Below are 18,331 nucleotides of genomic sequence, written 5' to 3'. Positions count from 1 at the left end.
GCATAACCTTAGTTTCAGGCAAATGTGCAAACCAACCATAACAGCTGAGTAAATCACCTCCATAATGATAGAGAACAACTTAAATCATGTTCAGTCAGGCACAAAGAAAGAAAGGAGGTGTAGAGGGGAAAAATGCAGACTTCCTTCTCAACTGAAGCACTGAGTTAAATGAATGGCGGCAATGAATGGCGGCAATATATATATATATATATATATAGATATATATATATATATATCTCATGAGTGTATTTTCATATCAAAACACTTCATGTTTGTACTCAGTTTTATACATATCTTAATATGCAAATAAATGATCTGTTTGACCCCTGCGCACAGACAATATGCATATTAAACGACAATCAATAGTTGTATTCAGTAGACGGCACAAAAGGTCATGTTTCTGCCCTTTCTGCTGTCATGCTCAGAGAGAATGGTCACACTGAATCTAACATGTCAAAGTCATTCATCTTCTAGTTGGTGTGAGCATTAGTATGTGTTCATCATACTGATCCCACATTCATCTGAATACCAGTTTATGCTAAACATGCAGCTCAAGCAGGAGGGCGCATCTGTGTGTGCATTTGTGCAGCTGGGATAAATTGTTTGCACATGTGCAAACGATGCCCCAAAATGTAGCTGTACATGCATTCAGTTATTCAAAGTGTTATCTGTTATGTGTGAGATTGGAATAGGAGTCATTTGTTTTGCATCACAATCCTCTGGGACATTTCTTCAAATATGTCCGCACAAAATTGATTTTTACCATGCAGGGACTCCGTGACAAATGGGAATGGCGGATGACCAAAGAGCTTATTTTTTTAAATGACAAATGTTGAGCTCAATTATTATGGCATTAAAAAAAGAACAACACAGACCACATCAGTAAAGAAAAAAATGCACAGGGAGCTCATGGTGTGAGCATTACACTAGGTGACGCACTGTGCAGACAGATGGTTCTGTATCATATGATGACTGGATAACCTGACTCCATTACCATATACATGAGGGCTTGTAGAGTTGGAGTTACATCAGAGAAAAGGTCTGAAAGTAAAAACCTCCCAGTTTTGAGGTCTGCACTGCATTACCTTTATCAAATCAAAATATCTCCTTTTGTTACTGCAGTTAGGATAAATCGCTCCCTGGTCTGAAAGCTACTTCGTTTCAAAGCACAATGAGAGGAGACAGAGTTTGGCCATTGCATAATTAGTGCTGCCAGTACATATGGCTGTTCTGTGTTCAGCCACGTGCTTCAGGGTTTGTCTTGGTTTGGCCAGCAGAAACCTCATGCAGCAAGAGAGAGTCAGCATATGGACAATATTGGTGGAATTACAATACAGTGTTGTGATGTGATAAAAAGCTTGTCAGGTGCAGGGATGAGTGAAGGACTTACAGCTGGTGGTTATATTCCACAAACCCTCAGGAACAGTCTTGTTCAGTCTGAAATGTTTTTCAGTGTCATGGCCACGCTCCGTGATGCTGAACGGGTTACGAGCACACAAACCATTTAACTCTGCCTTGTTTTTATTCTTTTTGTATTATTCTTTTTATTTTATTTTTTCTAATTGAAGTAGAGGAACAGAATTTCACAGATGTACGCAGTGTCAGACCACACATTTTGTGTATCCAACCAATTCTGTCCTTTGGCAAAATTTCACTTCATACAATCGTAATAAAGCAAACTAGTAACAGAAATATCAATAAAAAGCTATAATCAATAAGCTCTTCTTTGATTCGGCGGGTGTACGTCTGACCAGGTAATTGTTGTTTGAACATTTCTAGACAACACAATACAGGATTGACAGGCTAAGGGCTTAACATAAGCAGCATACAGTATGTGTGTAAATCTGAAACCAAACAATTGTGGCAGTGTAGACAGATCAGCAAAGTATAACTAGAGTAATACACACAACTCTCATGACTAAAACAAGAGGGTTTTCACTTGAAGCTTCAGGTAAAAGTATCATTTGCATTTTACTGTATACAGTATATAATCTGTAATCCATAGAGTTCAGTAAAATGATAGACTGTCATAAATGACATAAAATGAGCTCTGAGGTAGAGATGGAATAATAACTCTTCAGTGTTTCTGAATAAAATAAGATGAGATAAGATCAACATTTATTGATTTGGTTGTTGCAGCAGCGCAATGACAGCAGCAAGAACAGATAGGTATAGAGGTAGAGGAATAAATAACAGAGGTATATAAAAACTAGAATAAAAAACAATACAAAATACAAAACCATACACAAGCATTTGGAGACAAAGATTACACAATAAAGTGACAGTGGTGTGATTAATAGCAGCACAAATGACGTCTATGTAATAAGCAAATGCGCTACATAGCGCATGTGTCTTGTCAGTCATTGTGAATGTGCTATGAGCCAGATTTTATGTGAAAGTCTCTCAAAAATGGGTACTGCAAAATGATTTCTCATGATTTGTCAAAGGCAGCACAAATTGGGAGAAATTGGCTTGATAAGAGAGCACCAGCATCTTATGCAACATCATTGGAGCCAAACCGGTGACAATAAATGGCAGAATGTACCAGAACTTAAAGAGTTTTAGAAATCAAAAATCGGAGTTAGGAGCAGCGCTAGGCAGTGGTCTTCCTGGGGGGGTCACAGCAGGAGGTGGCAAGCAGTGAATGTAGTTAATTTGAATAATGGAAATGTAAAAAAAATGTAGAAACTGAATAATGCAAATTTCTGTAACGCTTTCGCTTCCTGGATGTGCTTTTGAAATACACACAAAAAAAACCCATTATGTTCTTTGTTAAAAAGTCAGTTTATAAAAGTTATAAAAAGAAAAAAAAAGATTTTCTCACTTACACCTCACCTTGATGTGAACTCGGTTTTACTAAAGACTCCATGAAAACTGTTGACAGCATGTTATCTGGGTTATCCAGAGTAACCGGGACACCGTGTGTGTTAAGCAATGTTGCTGTTGAATGTTTTTAAATGTCACTTTTCAATACTGTGACAACCAAAAGAAAAATCTTTTCAATATTGGGTTAATAGCAGAAGTTGCGGAGGCAGGTATCTCAAAACCTAGGCAAAGCAAACAGAGCAGCATGGTGATCATACCAAGAAAGGAAATTGAGAAAAAAAAAATCTTTTTTTTTGGCAATTTGGGTGCATCGACCCTCTAAGATTAATATACTGACATGTTGGCATTCAAGTCAGATATAGTTCCTGCTCACAGGCACATATTGTTGAGCAGAATGTGGACACTATTTAAGGGAGTGAGAGTGAGCGAGTTCTCAGGATTTCAGGATAACCAGAAAACATCTGTGAAATCCAGAAGTTAAGGGTTTGCAGTGAAGTTAAAGTCTGGTATCGATCAGAGCAATGACCAAAGAAAGTTTCAAGGACTTTGCGTTGAAAAAGTTCAAGTTCATCAAGCACACGAGTCATGTACATTGACATGCACAGGCCAGAGAGGAAAGCTTAAGTTTATCTCTGGCTCTCTCTAACATCTCCACCGCTGCTTGTAGCTCAGTGATGGAGGACGGCTCTGAGATCATATCAAAGAGGCAGAGATTAAAGCAGGTCTTTGGCACTCACCAGGTGAAATGAGCAGCTGGTAGGACTGCATCATATTTAATGCTAATGGTGAGAGTGAAAGAGTGCTCAGCCTGCCAGTCCTCATAACTAAACAACAAAATAGATCACTTGCCAGTGCCTTCCAATATGACCATGGCAAATTCATTTGCTGTACTGGATCTTGAACAAAATAACATCCTAAACATACGGTTAATAATAATTCATGGCTGTTGTGTAATGAAAACATGCTCCCTATCGGGTCTACCGACTGATTGCAAAGGTTTCTGCCTGCCTCTTGTTACACTCGTTTATCTTAAAAAGTTTCTAAACCTCCTGTCGCCACACATGTCGGCACTTTCCTCTCTGTGCTGGAGTCAGCAACATAGTCCAGTGAAACATAACAGGCCGTGGTGAAACTCACAGCAGCAGAGTGATTTACAGTAGCTTTGGTTGGCAACGGTGGGCAACTGCAGCGCAAATACTGCCAGTCAGCTCTGCCTGTTGGTTTCCAACAGTTCGGTCCTCATCAACTTGGCTTAAGGTGATGATGTTGCTGCTGGCCCGGCAGGCTACTCACCAGCTACGCGAGCTGCTGTCCAACCGTGGGCTGCAGCACCATCACCTGCATCCTTCTGCCTCTCTGTGTTGCATTTCTTTAGCCGAGGACTCTGGCTCACAGAAAGCCTATTTTACTCAGACAACATACAACTTGGAGCGCTCTCCAGTTACAGGGGAACAGACTGAACCCTGCCTGTTGTTCTTCTGCTGCTATTCATTGATGTCAGAATGATGTGTGTCACTGGATAATTAAAGTAGTCTAGCCACTGCACTGCACACCTGACGTCTGGTCATAAAAAAGGCAGCTACATAAAAACTGAATGAAAGATGATACTAACCCTATTAGTAACTGTGTCTTCTAAAACTGACAGACCAGTGTAAGAGACAGTTAAGCTCAGCTGATTTTCTTTTTCTTGAAAAACAATTATTCAACATTTTGGAATTGTCATAAGCAAACTGTGCAGGAACAATCAACTATATTTAAAATCTCAGAAAGAAGGAAAATGAACCTGGTAAAATTATTAATTATATCTGTACTATACTGTTTCTTCATTATGGGTAAATGCAAAGAACGGAAAAAGTAAAAAAATAATATAACTAAATACTTTGAACTTTAAACTTGCAAATACTAACGTTTAGCCACTTGGGGGAATGGAATTCTCTGTAAACAAACCAAAACAAAAAAGTTTCAGGCCAGAAAACCAAAAACATTGAGCCCAAAAAGCGTTTTAAAAGGTCGGTGGAGCTAAAATCTGCAGAATCACGTGATAATTCTCTGTCGGGTTGTAACTACCAGCAACCCGTTTCACATACAAGTAGTCATGAGAGGAACCCAAAGAGGCTTTATATTTGTAATAGGTGCAGCAAGAGAAAAACAAGATTGTTAAATTGATAAATCAAAAAGCAGAATAATATTGAAACATATTGAAGAACGTGGCTGACAAAATAGTAGAAAAACAAATTCCTTTTTTTCCCCCTTCCATGCTCTGTGTGGACCCGTGGTTGCCGTGGCACCATAAGCAATCGCTTAGCTCAGTTATGCCTGAGGCTGGCTGTGACTGTGAACTTTATAAACATGTCACCAGTTTGACTAATACATGGAAACAAGGTGGAAAAGATTAAAGTTTTCCGTTTTTCTTTTAAAAACCTCCCACTGAATCACGATGCTAATATAACAGCTCTGATGAATGCGCTCATGGCCTGAAAGGTGTAATGTTTTCCACCAAGTGTAATTGAAAGTATGATCACTGATGAATTAATCTGCTGATCTTTTCCTTGCTGTTCCAACTTCTTCAAGCATCAAATTCTTAATAAGCACCATGAATGGTTCAGTTTGTATCTTTAATGCATGTCACATTAGTGATGCTCCTCTGGCGCTGGTTTTCTAGCCTGACCTCAGGTGTGAGTGCACAAGAATCAACACAGCACAAAAATAATGCTCAGGCCTGTCAATACGTTCTCCTGCCAGATTTCTAAGTACAAATTTGTTTTTCTGTCAGGTGTGATTACACTTCCCGTCTCCCCAACATGCAGAGGTGCCACATATAGCATACGTGTGTGCCCGGCAGCAGCTGACTTCTTGTTGTCATAATCAAAGTGTTTTCAAACAGACCCGTGAGCTGCAGCTCACTTTCAGTGTTGGGAGGTGAATGTTTGTTGGAAGAACCACCAGACGTCCTCAGCTGAGGTAGGACAGGGTGAAATGTTCAATCTGATCCAACAAGTGCTTTAACTTCCCATTGGACCGATGAGAGAAGTTAGCTACACTTATAGACATGTTACAAAGTACTAACACTGGCAAACAAATGTATTTGTGTATGTGTGGACTGTAATCATGTTTGTATGCTTGAACAGAAAAGAAAAATTAACTACGACTGTTTAACTTTTTATTTGTACTTTGTACTATTTCTCCAACATAGCGATTAAGTATGTCTATAAGGGTTTTTTAGATGTTGTTAAGGCGATTTCCTTCCTCAGAGGAAGCAGCCCGTCTAGCAGCATGTGAAGAGCTTCCTCTTACTTGATCAACAAGCCTCATGGGTAGAGCCCTTTGCGATATCCACTGCTGTCTGGAAGCACATTTAATATGGGAAAGTAATATTGTTATTATTCAAAAGATAATGAAATCCTCCCCTTTCGAGAATTCTGAGAATATTGCGAGTGAGTTGTTTCACAGACATATGACTGCAGGGAGTTTCAGTAAGTTTAGCTGGCTGTTAGTTTCCTCGAGGGACTTGTATAGGACTAGAAAACTTCTGCCTGTTTGCTAAATCAGTGAAGCAAATTATTGGTCAGATTTTCAGAGGCTACAAGGGAAATGGAGATATTAATGCCAACTGTTTATCTTTCGCAAGGCTGTTAATCCAGCCCAAGCTGCCTCTCAAACCTGATGAAATCTTACTGAATATGTTGTACAGTGAATAACACATGAGAATCTATTTGCGTGTATCACAAGGCTACAAATGATGCGTGTATTTGATGGAGTTGTCATCTGTTGGTAAGCTTTTGTTTGAGCGTGGAGATGAACTCAGGTCAGGACAATTCACATTCAAAATGCACTTTGTGGACGCTTTGCCTCAGGCAAGCCAAACCCTCTGTATAACCCACCCCCCCACCCCCAAACACACACACGCACACACACGCACACATTTAGGATGCACACCGGCCCTCGTGCGTTTTCCCCCTCTATTCCTTCACATTAAAAATGCCGTTCTGCTCAGTCTGGCGGCACATGCTGCCAAGCCTACCAGGCTGTGAGGTTTAACAGCAGATACACCTCAGTCTGCCTCAGCGCATATTTGCAATAGTTCAATGTCAAGTTAGAAAATCTAACTCAGAAGCTGGTGCAAAGTACAAATTCATTTCAATTTGAGGCATTGTCATATATGACCTATAACACAACCTCTCAAACATATGCTGGAGAAAAGAGGTGACCCTACTGCACCCGTAATATGTTACACTTTATCTGTGATTTGGTAAATGTACCCGTTGGACCCACATCATCCTGCGATGCTGTGGCTTACTGGCTTTTCTACTGAGTACAGCAGGAAGACATTAAGTCTGGTTAGTCCTCGGAGATTGACCTTTGAAGTGCACACTGAACTGTAAAGCAAAGCAGATGATTAAATCAGAAAGCTGTCTTAGCTCATCATTATAACAGTGAACATTGGGAAAATAAAAGTCTAGATTAAAGCTGCACTGCACAAAGGGAGAATTGACTATCGACATTATTGATTATGAAACCACCTAAAACAGTCTTTTAGGCACAATCTCTTTCATTATGTAAAATCTTTGGCTTGTTTTTTCACGGCATAACTTACAGAATTACGTCCAGCTGACCAAACTGCGGCCTTCGAAGGGCTTTTATTTCTTTGGGCATTCTGTGTTTGATCAGCAAACTTGGCATTTTGGATGCACAGCATATGAGTACTCAAACTGTCAGTCCACTGCCAAGTTATACCAGGGCAGCGAACATGCTCAGATCGGGAGTTGTGAAACAGATGAACAGAAACCAAAGGACATGTAGCCCCCCAGGAGAGAAAAGCGACTTTGATTGTTTTTTCTCTGTATTGAGTCACAAATACTGCTTCTGCTGATTGGGCTTTAGCCTGAGCAGTCAGCAGTCTGATGAGCCTTTCTAAATCATTTTCATAATCATTTGATTTATTTGACATATCAGAATAACATTTGTCATTGTCTCATTCGCTCAGGCTTCTGAACCCATTCACCTGCAAAAATATCAAGAGTATAAAGTTCAAAAACTTTCAAAAGGAAAAAGTGAGGAAAAAATGAATTTATGTTGGAAAACTTTCCACTTTGACTCTGGAGCCTTGAGCATCTTCAACTAGAGTTTGAAAGACTAGACTATGCATGCAATCAATCTGATTAGGTATTCAATTCAGGTTTATTTCAAATCAGTCAGAAACAGATGTTCCCTTTACACATTTCTCTTAAATCCACGGTTTCTTTTTGGAAGGGACTGATTATAGGCCCAACTCTAATGGGACGTATCTAAACTGCTGTGCTGTATTTACTACAACTTCAGGGTTTACCAAATAGAAAACTAGTTGAATGAGACCTAAACACTTTTCATCTATTAATTTTCTTTGAAGTCGAGCACTCGGTGTCATAAATACGACTGACACAACACAAGATTTGAATGATTTAGGCAGCACCAGGGTATAACACATCAAAGTGTTGCTCTCAATCTTGTGCTGATGCAGTTGGCTGGAAATGAAAACTTTTTCTTTCTTTTCTTTTTTTTTAATAAAGTTCTGCCTTTCCCCGTGATTTTTTTGGCTTTATGATATGATATCACCCCTTTAAAGTTTCTACCAAAGACTAGACTAATCCCATCATAATTAAACCACAATCTGAACATCTTATATAAATTAAATATAAAATAACCTTCCAGATGCACTAAAAATCTGTATCATACTTTTCACATTTGGTCTCTAAACCTTTATTTACATTTACAGTCTTAATCTACATCTCTGTAGGGTTAGCGCTTCCATCCTGCTCCACTGTCTCTCGCTGCGTCTGCCTGAAACAAACATTCTGTTTGCCTGTCTTGTTTGCGGAGTCGTCTGCATGAATGCAGTTCTGCACATCCCTGCGACACCTCCCTCCCTCCCTCATCCTATTCTCATTTTCTCATCCTAGATTGCCCTTAATTTCTCACGTCCTCGCTATTTCATCTCCCTCCTCCTTTCATTCTCCTCCTTCTCTCGCTGCAAATCCCTCGCTTCTTCCACCTCTTCACCCACTGCTGCCTTGAGGGTTTTGAGAAACTGTTACATAATGCACTTCAAATTATCACAATGCATGTATTATGGATATGGGGAGATACAGCGGGCATTATGGGATTCGATAAGGAATAAAGGAATGAAATTACAGATCACTTGCTTTGCAGATTAAATGGGTCAATCTATCATGTTCATGGTTATTGAGATTAAAGAAAATTGTTCTGTCAGTTGCTCTGTGTGTGTGTGTGTGTGTGTGTGTGTGTGTGTGTGTGTGTGTGTGTGTGTGTGTGTGCATGCATATGTGCAAAATGTGCTATTGAGTCATCCCCCATCTCAGCACTAAAGTACTGATAACAACTGGGTGATTGTGATGACACATGACAGTAGTTCTTACATTGTCTCGGCTGTGCCTCTTCCCTTTATAAAACAGCATCACTCTCCTACTTTTCATAGCAAGGGATTTCAGTCCTTTTCCTCTCTTATCTAAATGTTGGGCTGTCTTTCTCTATTTTACAGCCTGTGTCCTTGTCATTTTTTTGTTTTTGAGCTGGTCCAAACCATTCCTTCCTTTTGCATCTCTCTTTCTCTCTCTCCTCCCAGCCTTGCTCCTCTCCATCTAACTGGTCTGGGCTTCTCCTGTCCCTTTATCCAGCTGTCTGTGTTCAAGGGAATTATAGAAGTCATGCTTCACCCAAAAGATACAGGACAGTGCCTGGGCACGGCTCAGGCAGGAGTAGACTCCCAGAGCACTTAAAGCTGCTGAAAACATCCCCAGCAGTCATGTCCAACCTTCACTTCTGCCTAAATACTCACTGAGTAAGACAAAAAAAAACAGTAAAACCAGATGATGAAAGAATTATATGGCAAAGCCTCAACACATACAGAAAATCCCCCAAAGCCCCGCAGACACTGTCCTCCCATGCATTATAGATCAGCGGCAACTCAGCTCCCCTATGGATTCTACATGAAACGACATGATGAAACTAGACCGAGTGGCTAATATTTGTCACAATGGGATGTATAATGGGATGTCAAATGCAATTTTAATGCGTGATTCCAAATGATTCAATATCAAGTAAATGGATTCATTCAAATCAAACTAGCAACAGAGCCCCTGTGTCTAATCTCTTCCCCTTTTCTTTTTGAGCTACAGCTTAACACTCCTCTATTTCCATTTTGCCTGCTCTGTGATCTCACCCTCTCTCTGCCTCCTTTTCTCCGTCTCCTCTATTACGCACATAAAAAGGTTCCAATGGGGTCGTTGGGTGGTTGGTATGAGCCTGCCTTCAGCTGTCTGATTTGGAGAACCGTTTTCTTTTAACTGTGCATCAGAAAGCTGAGAAAGCTCCTCAGGATGAAAGAAAATCTGATCGATCTGACAACCTGTTCAGCTGGCTGATCTCCTGTTTTGATTTTAATGAATTAAAATCAAACACCCGAGTGCCCCCATGGCAAAAAGCCTTGGTCGGGAGCATAAATTATAGTAGAAACCAGAAGGAGCCAAGGATCTGAGGATACCTACTGGGTCATAGTGGAAAAGAAGGGCATAACTGTGTTTTAAAAGTGATGAGTAGAATATTAAAATCCTTTCTAAACCTTTCTAAAGAGTTGAGAAGAGATGTTGGATCAGGTTTAGGGGATTTCGCTAAAATCGTAGTTTCTGCAGTCTGTAGGCCTACATGCTTGAGATAACAAGCACTATACTAGTGTAGCATGTAAGTAAATCAGCACCTTTTGAAACACTGACACCAGGGTTGCAAATTGCTTCATATCAAAAAGCACAAAAAAATAAAAGGAACTTCCTGCAATATACTGTATATAGCCTGTGTCTCACACCTTGTTTTATCTGTAGTGATTTTTTCTCCAGCATATTTGATGTGGTTTTGATGCTTTTCTGCTTTGCTTTTTTATATCTCGAGACTCAGCAAGATGAAAATCTGAAGATGATCTTGGAAACAACAAACGGATTATTGCTCAAGGAGGAGGAAATAAAACAATGAAGTGGAAGAGAAGTCACGCGTAACAACAGCATTACTCACTCATGTAGATAGCTTGTGATTAGTTGTGCATGCTCCACTGTTGCTAAGTTGTTTCTCAATTTATTTTGGAGGAATAAATCTCAAAAAAAGGCAACAGGACGCAGCTTTTAACCACTTATGTCACTTTTGAAATATGTATTTTTTATAAATCTGTTAATTCTGCACCATTAAGCAAAGCAAGATTAAACAATTGCAAGAGGAATGTCATTTACATTGTATTTTTATGTAAAAGCAAATTCGGAAGAAAGATTTCTGTAGTTGATAATATATTTTTAGAAACAGTGCAACGTTGCCTAATACACTGGCAAAATTACACAATTGGCTAATATACCTCAGCTATAGGCTTAGCTCTAGCTGACATTTATCAAACATATCACTTGTGAATGTGTAACAGAAATACTTCTCTCCTTGTAAAGAGATGAAAGCTGTCTGTCTTAATTCTCTAAAAAGCACTGTACGTCACTGCTGTCAAATCAGCAGTTAATGTACATCTCCTAACAATGATCAGTATAGACAGGACAGTGTTAGTGTTCACCGAGATTCCTTGCAATAGTCTGCCGACAGCCGTATGTCCTGTCAAGACGTCTCTGAGCAAGACACAGAAATCCTCCATACTTATTCATTGGGAGACACTCTGGATTAATGTGTCAGCGCAATGCCTAAAATGTAAAAATGTGAAATGCAGACTTAGCAACTGTCCAATAAACTAAAAAGCTGAAGTTGTCCGTTGGCAACTTCACACACGTTGTCTCTCGGTCTCACATGCACACACGTTTGCAAACGTTTGAGGATGATGTATTGACTTGAGCTCATTCACTGGGGCCTACCACTCATAGTACATCCAACATAACCACTACACACCTACAGTCAAATAAACCTAAACCCATTTGTAACCAAGTCCCTAATCTTAACCAGGAAAAATCTGCCTCTTCAGCTGTCAGTACCAGCTGTCACAAACCAAATTATCATCGGGAGTGCCTGGGCTTACAAGAGTTGCTCCTCACAAGTATAATTATACCAGATCAGACATACACGTGTGCATACTTGCTCTCGCTCTCTCTGCTGTATGAATATTTAAATCACCTATTCATGTTTTATCAATGTGAAAACAGCTAACTAAACTACAGCTCAGACAGAGTGGCGGTAGTATTAGTAGCAGCAGTACATGTCACAGAGGACCATAGGGAGGAACAGAAAGATCCGGGGAGAGACGAGGTTTGAATGTTTCAGCACCATGGAGAGAGCCAGACAGAGAGATTGGAGGCATTTCTCAATACAGAGTACGCCAAGTTCAGACTCGCGTCCTTGGGGGTTCGTACTTGCTAAGTTCAACTTGGGAGTCCAAACTCCCCAGAACGGGAGAGTGCAGTGTGCTCAATATGCATTCGGAGCAGCAGTGTCCTTGCTGACATCCCAGCTCAGCTGGGCTTTAGTGATTAGGCTACACTTCAACACAACAGTGTGACAGTTCTGTGACAAAATACCTCAAGTCAAAGCTTCACTAACAGGCTTCTTTGAGGGAAACAAAACAAAAAACAAAGAAGCTTTTTTGGAGCTTTCAAACGGATTGACTGTCAGATGCGGTTATCATCACTCTAATGTATATCTACCACGCTGCCTCCGTTCGTTTTCATTCATATATTTGTAATTGTTTTGTAAAATGTGGTGAGATGTGTACATATTAAGACCCAAACGTACACAAAGGCAGCACTGTTGTACAATGTGTTCCTCTCACAGACCAAAGACATGCAGGTTAGGTTCAATGGCACCTTTACATTGCCCATAGGTGTGGATATGAATGGTCTCTATGTGTCAGCCCTGTGATTGAATGGTGACCTGTCCAAATAGTTGCCCGCATCTCGCCTACTGTCAGCTGGGATTGGCTCCAGCCCCCGCGATCCTTTAAGGATAATGGGTATAACTGATTGATGGATGGATGGACGAACTAATTTGGCATCAACAAAGTTTATATTCCCAAAGGAATTTTAGCCTATGTTCAAAACACTACAGTGACATCAGAGGAACACATCGGTCGGCCATCTCGGGAGCTGGCCTGCTAGCTGCCGAGATGACCGGCTGGTCTTACCAGGACAACGGGTCACCACATCTCCAAAAGCATCGAAGCAAATTTTCAAATAGGCATCTCTCTTGCCCCCAAAAATATCCAGACTTAATTTAGTGACACAACAATAGCTCTGAGTTTGGTACAGATTCTCTGCCATCGCCGTTGGTTGATGCGAAATGCATGCTGGGATACTTGTCACCCCAAGTACACACAAGTCAGCTTCTAAAGCATCTTCACTAAAATGGGCGGAGCAACAACACCTGTGGGACTGTACTTGGCTTGATGCAGACTTTGAATTGGAACAGTACTTGGGCTGTGACTGATGACGTTTCACAAGTACAGACAAGAACTCAGATTGAGAGAGGGTTCAGGGTTGAGTGTTTCAGCACCATGGAGAGAGGCAGACTGGATGTGAAACCCTGCACAGGGTAAAGAGTGGTTTTTTTTAGGCCTCAGTCTTAACTAAGGAATATTTTAAGCATTATTTTTATAGAGGCAGAGAGCTTTAGAGGAAAGTAGCTGGAGAGGGAATGAGAGGGAGGGGGAGAGATATGATGTAAATAAAGTCTATGTGAAGAGAGTCTCTGTAACGTGTGATCCTGTATAACTCTCTTTGAAGGTTCGCACCACCTAAGCTCCTTCAAAGACAAATCTCAGGGTACAAAAACCTCTGCCCCACACAACTGTACAAAGCACTTTTCGCACACTCGCACGCACATTCATACAGCATAATATCACAATAAGATGAGTAGACCTACTGTACTGCATCTTCCTGAATATGCTTTATGTGTTTTTGCATGCAGTCACACATCTGCACGTTGGAGTCCTTGTGTACGAGTCAAAGCTTTTCTTTTCAAAAGACAAATTTCGGGGGACAAATGGCTCTAATGGCCCATGAATGCATGCATGTGTGTGATTGTGTGTCTGCGGCACAAGCTTTCCAATATACAATAGCACATGATGAGAGAGAAAGCCCTTTAAATTAAACATTGGGGTCTTTAAAAAAAAAAAAAAAGTAAGAGGGCAGAAAGGTAATGTACAATCACTCTGCAATCTAAACACAGCTTGGTTACGTTTTCAACATGCTTCAGAGTTTCGATGAGTCTGAATAAAAGATATCTTGATTCCAATTCAGTGTCAGAATAATAGTGAGTCCACTATAATATTTACTACAGTATGTGTATGCATGTATAACTGTTGTGGGTAGGTGAGAATAAAGCAAAGTTAGTCATCACTCACCAACATGGCATCAGAAGAAATACTGTGTTCCAACACTCAGCGGTCAGTTTACTTTGTTCAGTCCGCCACAGTGGGGATTTATGCAAAGCTATGACAACTGTAGCGAGTAATGCTACCCTCTGCTCCTGCTGTGACTGTTTATACACTGTTAAGTCAGGTGTTTTCCCGTCTACATTGTTGAGTGGGTTGTTTCAATCTGCAATAGCCGTCCTTCGAGTTCATCGCTGTGGGTTCAGCATGGTTTCTGAAATGCTGAGTGGGCTGTTTGAGTGAGAGAGAGATCAGCTTTAAGGCAGAAATGCACCATGTGAGTGGCAAAAAAACACAAATATATAAGTCTTTCTGGAGAGGTAGGCTGTGGGATCCCTAGAAATAGATAAAGAAAGGATAACCCGCAACATCCAAAAATGCCTTGAATAGAAATGAATCAGGCTATTTTTAATTAAGTAAAATTAAGCTGTAAAATTACATTTTTCATTATATAGTCTTATCCGCTTTATTAGGTGGCCTCTGAGGGGCACATTGTAGACAGGTGATTAAGCGGAAGATATGTCAGGTGTCCCCGTGCAGGCGATTGTTCTTGAAATAGTGGATGTGATTGGCAGGTATACTATGTGTCTCATGGTCCTAATTCAGCAAGAAATCAACATGATCACCCTTTCTTTCAACATCCGAGCCACAAGCGTTTCCTCTCAGAAGCAAAAGGGATACTTGAATCGGGCTTTGTGGACAGGTAAACGTGTTTCGCCAAAGGGCAAATGTAATCTTATCCAATATGATGACTTTTAGAGAATACCATCGTGTGTGCTGTGTGAGATTTACGTGGGTACAACAACCGCCACAGTTGTTGTTTGATTCTCAATGGGGCCACGAGGCTGTATGCACTCACTACAATATTTTTGATACGTTTTCAACCAAGACTGCACATGTCTTATATTAAAAAAAGGTAGGAGTGAAAAAGAAAAGCAGCAGAGATAAAGATGTTAAACATGCTCTCTGGTTACAACAACCAACTCTCTTTTTAATAAGCCATAATCTCTGTCTTGTTCATTCAATACGTGTGAGGACTCCTGTTTGATTACATTAAATCCTCTGAATGCAGCAATCTTAAGTCTGTCACCGTGCATATAAAGTTTAATAAGATAATAATTAAAAGGATGGTTGTAGGTTACGCTACGCAAAAATGAAATCGCACTTGGCACAGAGCTCCTGCTTTACAAATGTTTCTTACATCTTAACTCAGTTCCTTTGCTTAACAGCTCCAACGAATACATAACCTTGGTTCAGGGCGATTCAGAGCTATGAATAAGCTGAACCTTACCTAAACCTTTAAGGAAAAAATCCATGCTAGGGTGCAGAATGTGGGAGTTGGACGGGGTTGCATTGAAATGCTCCACTGATTATTGTGTCCATCTGACTGAAAAAGAAAATATGCTCAAATAAAAGAAAAAAAAATTTCCCATGTGAGGAGAGGTTCATGATATCTTTAAATGAAAGGAGAGTAGTTGTTTTGGCTATTCCTTTGGGTATTTTTGCCCATCCACTAATAAGGAAGAAAGATTCCTGGTTGCATTCTACTAGATGAAAAGTAGTGGCTAAATATGCAAATAAATGCATATTTCCTGCCCTAATTGTTGCCTGATAAAGCACAAAATAGCTGGTCAGCACAGTGTGGCAGATTTTACTGCATAAGACATCCATCTTGACAAGTATTTAGTCTCAAATTTGTTCTTAAAAATCAGCCATTAGGGTGAGATACTTGTTTCAGGAATAATTTGCTTCATCAATTTTCAGTAAACAAAAAGTGTCAGTCGATTATATCGAAGAGGGGCAAATTAGGCGGCAAACCAGTAACATAAAAAAGACTATTCATGATTCAGTAAATTCTTGAAAGTGGTTTATTTCCATCAGAAAAGAGTTGAATTACAACCCCAAGGAGACATTTTTTACCTGAAGCGAGGGTTCAGTGAAAGAGCACTTCCATGCTTTATGATTTGGCATTATGTTTCACCGTAGCTGCATGAGGCCTCCTGGGTAATTTCACACATTCACATCAGAATAGGTTCATCAACACCAGTATTGTCAGTTTTTCTAAAGGACTCACCTGCGCTTATTAACCATCTCTTACACAGCAAGTGTGAGTGAGACCACCTTTGAACTTTACCAGTAAAGAGCGCAAGAGTGAAGTAAGAGAGTTGGTTACTGCAGTTCTAACAGTGCAAGTCATCAAGCTGTCACTATAGTGTTATATAAAGTTGTGAAGGCATAATTGTTGTGAGTCTTCAACACACTTGTACCTGAACTGTGAAGTGTACAGGTTAAATCACTGTACCAGCCCCATCACTGCGTCTATTAGCAGCCTTGTGTCCTGTACTGATGTTCTTCATTAAGATATGAAGCCTACGGTACTAATAATACACTGCTAAAACATATGATATATGTATATGATATGATAATATCACTATAGAAGCGATAGCCTCATTTAGGTTGCACCGTAATTCAAAAGGAGGCATTTAGTTCAAACTACATATTGTGGTCTGAGTTCGGTTAAACGTCTATGCACTAAATTACTTTGGAATTGTTTTTGGGTTCAGTGCTGACAGTGGTATTTTGGGGCAAAGTGCGCTCAAAGGTCAATGGGTCAAAACATGAAATGCACACAAGCGGCTTGGAGAAAGTAGTGCGGGGTGAAACAAACTAGATTTACTCTACACCCACAATTCACTACAGAACTGACTTCACACACAGGGACACATAGCCTACATTATTATGCAAATTCATACAACCATAATAAACTTATAGAATAACGACTTTTCATTCAAAATATGAGATATTCTTAGTGGTTGTGGTCACTAATCACCAGCTTCACCGACCTTTGTAATTATATAAAATTACGCTAGATCTTTGCAAGGGATGAAAGATCTTACCCGAGTTCCTCAGCTTGCGGTTCCTGAACACCGAGATGATCACCAGCAGATTCCCCAGCACGTCCACCACCGTGGTGAAGATCAACACGCTGGCCAGGATTCCTATGACCCAGGCAGGGCGGGCGCTCCCGTCCGTGGCCAGTGTGCGCTCCAGCTGCCCCAGCCGCGGCTCTGTCCGGTTCTTTATGACCGTGAATGTGTCCGGCATCACTGGCCCACAGCCCAACGCTGCCTTCAAGTCCCAACTGTGCTTTATGTCCCGCAGGTACCGCCGGTACCGGTGTGTCCTAAATGAAACATGGAGCGCACCTGGGTGCCTCCCCGAGCTCCACGAGAGCGCACGTCAAGTCTGCTACTTGAAGGCGATATGAGTTACTTGATATCATGTGGTGATCACGTGTGACTTACATAAAGTTACATTGACTCTTGGCTTTCTTTACCTCCGCACTGAAGTCATCCATCCATGTGCCACCAAAAGGTGATCGGACACGCGGCGGTGCCACACCTCCTCCCCGGTGAGGAAATGTCAATTATTTGTCGTTTGGAAAATATTTAATAAAAGAAGGTCCAGACCAGTCATATGTTAAGTTTTCGTCCTCTTCAAGTGCCCTTGTCCTGCTGGTTGGCATCTCTAACTCTCGTCCGTTTGCATGCGCCCACGTTGAAACGCAAAAATAGGCTATTTCTTACAAAATGTCAAACCACTGTACCGCCTCGGGAGTCCCTCTGATTTAATTTGATATTCTCCGAGCAAACGGAGGAACAAGTCGTCTTCCCTAACCATTTGTGATGCCCTTGCCATGAGCTGAACTACGACGCAACCGGCGCTGTGCGTGGCGAGGCGGCACTGTGGTAAATATCACAGAGAAGCTCCCAGTCAGGCACACAGCAGCATGTGCAGAAATCCAGTGAGTGAGGACGGAGAGAGACACGGCTCCACAAACAACAACATCTTTATTTTTTTTTTTTTTACCTCCGACTTGGCATATGTGTTCGTCTCTCTCTCTCTCCTCGTACTGTCTTTGGCGTCCTCTCTTCCCATCTTCTACGACCATGCCGAGGTGTGCGTGCAAACAAAGATTCCCCTCATTTCCCCCCTCGCCATTCCCAGCGTGACTTCCCAGAATCCGTCTTTGATCTCAGCACAATGCTTGGAGTTGCTCTAAGTGTACACACAGCGGTGGGTCGGCACGGCAAGTCCAAACAGCGCACCGTG

General features: G+C 40.9%; 1 protein-coding gene across 2 annotated transcripts in view; it reads right to left on the bottom strand.

Moving 5' to 3' along the window:
- The window catches only part of mtnr1bb (melatonin receptor 1Bb), a 32,675-nt gene extending 15,352 nt beyond the window's left edge, over positions 1-17,323 (bottom strand). For both annotated transcript variants that reach the window (XM_070916769.1, XM_070916770.1), the window contains exon 1: positions 17,116-17,323. In XM_070916769.1, the coding sequence (XP_070772870.1) occupies positions 17,116-17,323 (208 nt within the window). The remainder of the gene's footprint in view (positions 1-17,115) is intronic.
- Positions 17,324-18,331: the final 1,008 nt, after the last annotated feature.

This window comes from Enoplosus armatus, chromosome 13, assembly GCF_043641665.1.
Source record: "Enoplosus armatus isolate fEnoArm2 chromosome 13, fEnoArm2.hap1, whole genome shotgun sequence".
In the NCBI taxonomy this organism is placed as follows: domain Eukaryota; kingdom Metazoa; phylum Chordata; class Actinopteri; order Centrarchiformes; family Enoplosidae; genus Enoplosus; species Enoplosus armatus.
Note: the sequence above shows the minus strand (reverse complement) of the source record. Positions and strands in the feature narration are given on the sequence as shown.